Source organism: Lycium barbarum, chromosome 2 (assembly GCF_019175385.1).
Source record: "Lycium barbarum isolate Lr01 chromosome 2, ASM1917538v2, whole genome shotgun sequence".
In the NCBI taxonomy this organism is placed as follows: Eukaryota; Viridiplantae; Streptophyta; class Magnoliopsida; order Solanales; family Solanaceae; genus Lycium; species Lycium barbarum.
The window spans coordinates 144,652,838-144,659,289 of record NC_083338.1 but is presented as its reverse complement, the minus strand read 5'-3'; the positions used below and the strand labels follow the sequence as shown (position 1 = coordinate 144,659,289).

Here is a 6,452-nt window from a genome sequence, read left to right as displayed (position 1 = left end):
CATGCTCACAACAAACAGCTCAGAGTCTTTCAATGGCTTGCTGAAATATGCTCGAGGACTACCTGTCACCGCAATGGTGAGAATGACTTTCAAGCAGGTTGTGGAGCGATTTGTTGTTAGGACAAGGCAAGCTAGAGCGATATTAGCCGACGGCGGGACATGGATGCCAAAGCCCTTCAAAAAGATGGAGGATTATAGAAAAAAATGTGAGCATCACCAAATGACCGAGTATGACCCAATTCAACATGTGTATGAAGTTAGGACGGTTTATCATAACGGTAAGGGTGGAAACGTGCATACCGTTTATGAGGCAACAAGAACATGCACTTGCGGTAAGTGGCAAACGTACCACATGCAGTGTTCTCATGCTGTCAAGTGCTTCGAGAGAATGAGAAAAACGGTAACAAGTTATGTGGCGGGGGAATACAAGGTCCACAGTTACCTTAGAGCATATTCCGACCAATTCCACCCACTTGGTAATGAAGCTTATTGGCCAAACGAGCCGTTTTCGATGGTTGCTAACAAGGATTACATTAGGAAATTTGGCATTAACTCACGGAGTCGTAGACCCGATCAAATGGATGTTAGTGAAAGAACTTATTCTCGCAAGTGCTCTACATGTAAGCAATATGGCCATGACAAGTGTTCGTGTGGGCAACAAGGCTGTGGTAGTACAAGCACGTCTCGAAGTAATAGAGCCTCTAGAACTTGAAGATTGTATTATTATTGTAATTTATTATTGTATTGCTTTGAATTAGTATTGTAATTAAATGAAATGAATTACGTTTTAATTAGTGTAAACCTCTCGTATTGGATGAATTATCAAATATAATAAAACACTTAAATCAAAACCATATAAATATAACAAGTTTCAAAACTTACTTCGGGCACTTTAGAACCCCTAAAATGACGATCCAAACGTTTAGGTGGACTTGATGTAATGAGCCGACATTATTGTACGCAAAAAAAAAAGATATTAAGTTTTATATAAAATATTGATATTTTGGGGTTTTGAAACATGACTAATCTTTTCCCAAAGTATGGAAAAAAATGTGATTTGAAAGGTAACACTGAAAAAAACAAGGAAAAAAAGAAAGGTCATTTAACGCACGAATTTCGTGCCTGAAAGGCAGAAGCTGCAATTTTACAGTTTGGTCCTTTCACGGCACGAAATTCGTGCGTGAAAACTATTTTTGTCTTTTTTTTTTTTTTTATACTAGTTTGGTTCAACTTTTTTTTTTTTTTATACTAGTTTGGTTCAATTTTTTTTTTTGTACTACTTAAGTCGCGATTTTGTGCCCAGTATAATTTTGTGGTCCCAAATCTTTGGGTCCACTAAGTTATGAGACGAAATAAATCTGACATAGCGTCAGATCTAGGAGATACAATATAAATTATTTTCCTCGTAATATTACAGATTGTTCGTTTTATAAGAATTTTAATTTTTCTGCCAAATAAATACACCAAACAATAAGCTATAGGAGAAAATTTTAAGCAATTTTTAAGAATCCCTCGTAATTTTTTAGTATGAATTTATCAAAGCATTAGTTAATTTATTTATGTAATAAAGAAAAACAAATGGGATACAATAATAAGCATCCGCAATGAATTATCGAATAAAATAGAGATATTACTAGCCCGTACAAGACAAAAATATGGACAATATGTTTGTAATTTTGTACCCATTACAAAAATCAAACTATATCACATTTTCAAAAAAGTTGTTTCTTAATCTATTTGCACTGTAAAATGAATTTCAACGATCATTTGTTTATTAGACAAATGGCAAGAATCCAACAATGTATTGATCTTTACTGGATGGTTTACTACTGGAGCGGATCCGCTCCCTCATAAGTCATGTGATATTGTCATTAATTAAGGAACAAGATACCCGTCGTCTTCAATGTGGAAAGATTAAAAAAATCCATGAAAGGAAAGAGAGCTTCGCAACTTTCAAAATGAAGGGTCAACATCTGCAATTTCAAAAGATGATAAAAAGTTGGACATTAACGAGCGCTAATGTAACAACAACATCCAATTTCAAATTGAAAGGTTACAAAATTTGAATCACAAAGATCCTCCCAAAAAAGCTGTAACAGTTAGGCCTTTAATATAAGTTAGATCACCAGAATTCAGAAATCTTTAAGCCATTTTAGCGTAACTTACATCATCGTTGGATAATCATCTCTACATATCATTAAAACAGTAACCATTAGTTGCCTGATGAACACATTCTCTATTTTAGAAAATAACAAAGCTGAAAAAGAGACTAGTAGTCGTAAACGTATACAAGTACTTCGGTAAATGAATACAATGACTTGATCCAACAATCTTTTCTTTAGTTCTGAAGCTACTAGGACTTTATACATGAGAGATTTGTATCTTCATCAAAAACAAATAAAAGACTTGTAAAGGAACCAATAACTTCAATTGTTCTAAGCCAAACATCTACAGATTTCTGACCAAGCTACAAAAAATCTGTCAAACTTCCATCTTACTACCAGTTAGTAACTTCTTGCACCAGATTCATTCTAAGACTGCAAAATCTACTAAAACTAATGTCCTCAGCATCCTTAAAGCCCAGTTAGACAGACATCCAGGTTAAGCAAAACCAAGAACACAGTCCATTTTTTCCAGGAATCATTGGCACTTTCTAATCTATATGTCCAAGCAGAAGCCTAATCTCAAAAGAATGTAGCTGGTATTTCCACGGGAGAAGTCAACATCGACGCACATTTGAACTGTAACAAGTAAATAACAGGTCAAGTTAGATAGCTGAATTAAACAAGCACCTACAGCAAAATCACCAACAATTAACTTAGATTAATTTATACCTTATGCTGCTTATATTTGTCCCTCACGGCGACTAAAGAACCTCCTCTTCTACTTAATTGCAAGTCGTGTAGGATAAGAACACATTCCTTCAAGTCCGATGTTTTATATCCCGAGTATTGTTGAAGAGCCAAACTCCAAGGATGTTCATTAGGTCGTAATGTAAACCTCGAAAGGTATATAACAGATGCAGCCACCAAAGAAGGTAAGAATTTCACACAGCTATAGTCCAACATACTTAACTCAGCTAGGTAATATCCCAAAAACTCCAACTGTAAATTGGGGCTTTTATAGTCTACTTGAGCAACCCCAGTAAATCTCCTGAGAAATGTTTTCACTGTGGGATTACCCATCTCAAATTTGAGTGATTTTAGCACATGAGCTTCCATTTTCACCACTTCTTCTTTAGTATATGTATTGTCCGTAATGTAACAAAAATCTTCAACATGTGGTGGACTAATCTCCTCATACTTCCTGTAAATTACCATATCAGAATACACTCATTAGCAAAACCAACTAACCAAATTTCCAGGGAAAAATTACATTTTTGGACCGGTCAAAAGATTATTAGCCAACAAACGTGTAGGTTTGTATATTAAGTATAAATATACAAATGATAAACATATTGTATACACAAACTAAACATAATCAGTATATAGGTCTTGTCACTCAACACACCAAAAACCATCAGAAGCTAAGATACTTACGCAGCAATAAGCATCGAGGAAACACCTAAAAGCTGAAGCTTTTGCCTGCTGATTACATTCATTGATAAGAATCTGTCAAGGTATGAAACAGTAAGATATAAGGTGTCTGAAAGCAGCTTGTATTCCTCTGAAACTTCCACCAGCCAATCCACCAATATCCCTCTCATATTTGCACTCACATCCTTCTGAACTGTCTCTAAGTAATCAGGCAAAGGTCTCCTCTTTTCTTCAATCTGAACACAAAAATCACCAAATTTGTCAAAACCCAATTTCCAATAATGCCACTGTACTGAACACAAACAACCAACACCTTTATAGACCTTAAAGTCAGATTCAATAATCCATAACAGTAAACACACTTACCTTTAAGTTAAACAAGTTCGATTGCAAAATAAGACATAAGAAACCAGAAAATAGCTATATTATGTCATATACCATTAAACTAATAACTACTAAGTCTCAATGTGAAACTAGTTGTGATTTATTTCACTCCATTTGAACCAATTACATTCAGATACAGTAAATTAAACTAACCTCCATTTTACGAAGATAATCATAAATATCAGAAACATAAGCTTTACACATCTGAGGGTCATCATCATTTAAATTCACTTCCTCAACAGTTTTACTAGCCACAGCCCTTTTCACCTTCCTCTTAGATTGCTTCTTCACACCCACATTAGTTAAATTCTGAATCTCACCCAAAACAGCTCTCTTTTTACTAGCCCGTTGTTGATGTTTTAAGGCCATAGCCTCTGCTGCCCTTTTTTTGGCTAATCTTGTAACTCTACCACTGTTGCAATTTTCTTTATTATCAGCCATTAATAATACCCTCTTCCTTTTACTCTTTCAAGAACAAAGAGTAAAAGAGAATTCAAGAGCTTGAGAAATGAGAGGTTGTTATGGGTTTATATGCCGCCATATAAGAGTCTTGAATTTTTTCGAAAATATTTCACTTGAGGCGGGTACAGGCGTTTTTTGGTTTTTGATTTTTTTTTTTTTTTAATTGGGAAATGGGATTTGGAGGGGTGATTGAAAGAAAGAGTGAAGTGTTTTTTTTTTGAGTTTCAGAAATTTGGGGGGTCAAATGTTTTGAAATTCGAAGTTTAGTAAAATTTGGGTGATTTTCCCTCCAACACGCTCCCGGCTTAAATATATTCACGAGCGAAAGGTAGTAGTGGTATCACATTTACAGCTGTAATTATTAGAGTCGTTTTGTTTTTTGGTCCCTAATGTATTGATAAATTTTAATTTGTTCCTTGTAATTTACTTTCTGTTTTTATTATCACTTATTGTTTTCTTTGCATCTGTTATTGTATTACTTATTGTTTTTCTCCATTATTTTCAATATGGCCTCTTGGCCCTCTTCAATACTGTATTTCTTTTTTAAACCTGTGCTTTTAATTGTTTTACTTGATCCGAGAATCTTCCGAAAACAACCCCTCTATCTTTAGAAGGTGCAAGGTCTGCGTACTCATGGTGTTGTAATTTACTTTCTCTGTCCCAATTTATGTGATATTATTCAAATTTTGAGAGTCAAGCTTTTGAATTTCACAGTGAATTGGACCTTAGATCTTTAAATTTTTTTGAAATAAATTTTACATATTTGAAAATTATGTAAAAAGTATTATAAGTCGGAATAATTGATAACTCAAATTAATTAATATAAGACATGTAAAAACCGCGATCGCTCTCGAACTTAGTAGTGGTTGCACCATTTTTGTCATCTTAATAGACATACCTGGAAATAAAGTAAAGCATAGGAGCTTTTAGTTGTTGTTACAAACATACATATTATTAATTAAACATAAAGACTACCAAAAATTAAAATGAAAATATATGAAATAAAAAAAACTTTGTGTAATGATCCCAAACTTGGGGGCAGTACTTGCATTTTGCCCTCAATTCTCCCATTTTATTAAAAAAAAAATTATGTAATGATCCCAAACTTCAGATGTTTTTCTATCATTATCCCCAAGGCTAGGGTTTCGACTACAAGGAGTTGTTCTTTTCTTCTTTTTAGGAGGATTACCCACGGAAGAAGTATTAGGGCATTACCATGTGTTTGAGTTGAAGCAAATGCTGATGTTACTGAAGTATCTTCTATGGGAACTTCGAAATTTACGACCTTTGTCCTTTTCAGGCAAGAAAAAAGAAAGGTATAAATTCGAAGAAAAAAAAAAAGAAACAACCTAAAATCAAATGGCTGACAAAGAAAGACTAACAATTCAAATTAAAGACATTAGACTTTACGTGAACTTCTGTTAGTAGGTTTACACTTAACACTTAAAGAGTTAAAAGACTTAAAGACATAGGCTTGGACATATTCTTAAAAACACAGGCCTTAAACAACAAACAACAACAACAACATACCCAGTTGAATCCCACAGTGTGGGATCTGGGGAGGGTTAAATGTACGCAGACCTTACCCCCACCTTGGTAGGGAGGCTGTTTCCGTAAGACCCTCGGCTCAAAAGAAAACAAGAAAACAAGGGGAGAAAAGTCAGATACCGACAGGCAAATCAAAGCAATGCGAAAATGAGAAAAAAAAACAAGGGCAAAGAAGTCATGATAAAACAGCATGGAGAGACAAGACCCAACACATAAAAGCAGGAAATATAGGGCAATAAAAAGTAGAGCAAAGCTACGCCTACTAGTGCGACAGAAAAGCGAGACTACGTACTAGCCTTCTACCCTAATCTGAGCCCTCCACAACCTCCTATCTAAGGTCATGTCCTCGGTAATCTGAAACAACGAAAAACACGGGCCTTAAACAATCATGTGAAATAAGTAGACCAAAAATCAAATTAATGATTAAAAACTATAAAATATTTATAATTATTTATGAAAAACTAATATTATACATATAAATAATTATAAAATTTATGTATATAATTTATCGGTTTGGTTCGG

At 34.3% G+C, this 6,452-nt stretch overlaps 1 protein-coding gene across 1 annotated transcript; it reads right to left on the bottom strand.

Annotated features, from left to right (window-relative positions):
- Positions 1-2,254: 2,254 nt before the first annotated feature.
- On the bottom strand, positions 2,255-4,708 carry LOC132627810 (putative cyclin-A3-1). Its single transcript, XM_060343391.1, has 4 exons — positions 4,074-4,708; positions 3,540-3,772; positions 2,835-3,306; positions 2,255-2,741 (listed from the first exon to the last, which is right to left on the bottom strand). The coding sequence occupies exons 1-4, from the start codon at positions 4,359-4,361 to the stop codon at positions 2,685-2,687; spliced, it is 1,050 nt and encodes a 349-aa protein (XP_060199374.1). The 5' UTR covers positions 4,362-4,708; the 3' UTR covers positions 2,255-2,684.
- Positions 4,709-6,452: the final 1,744 nt, after the last annotated feature.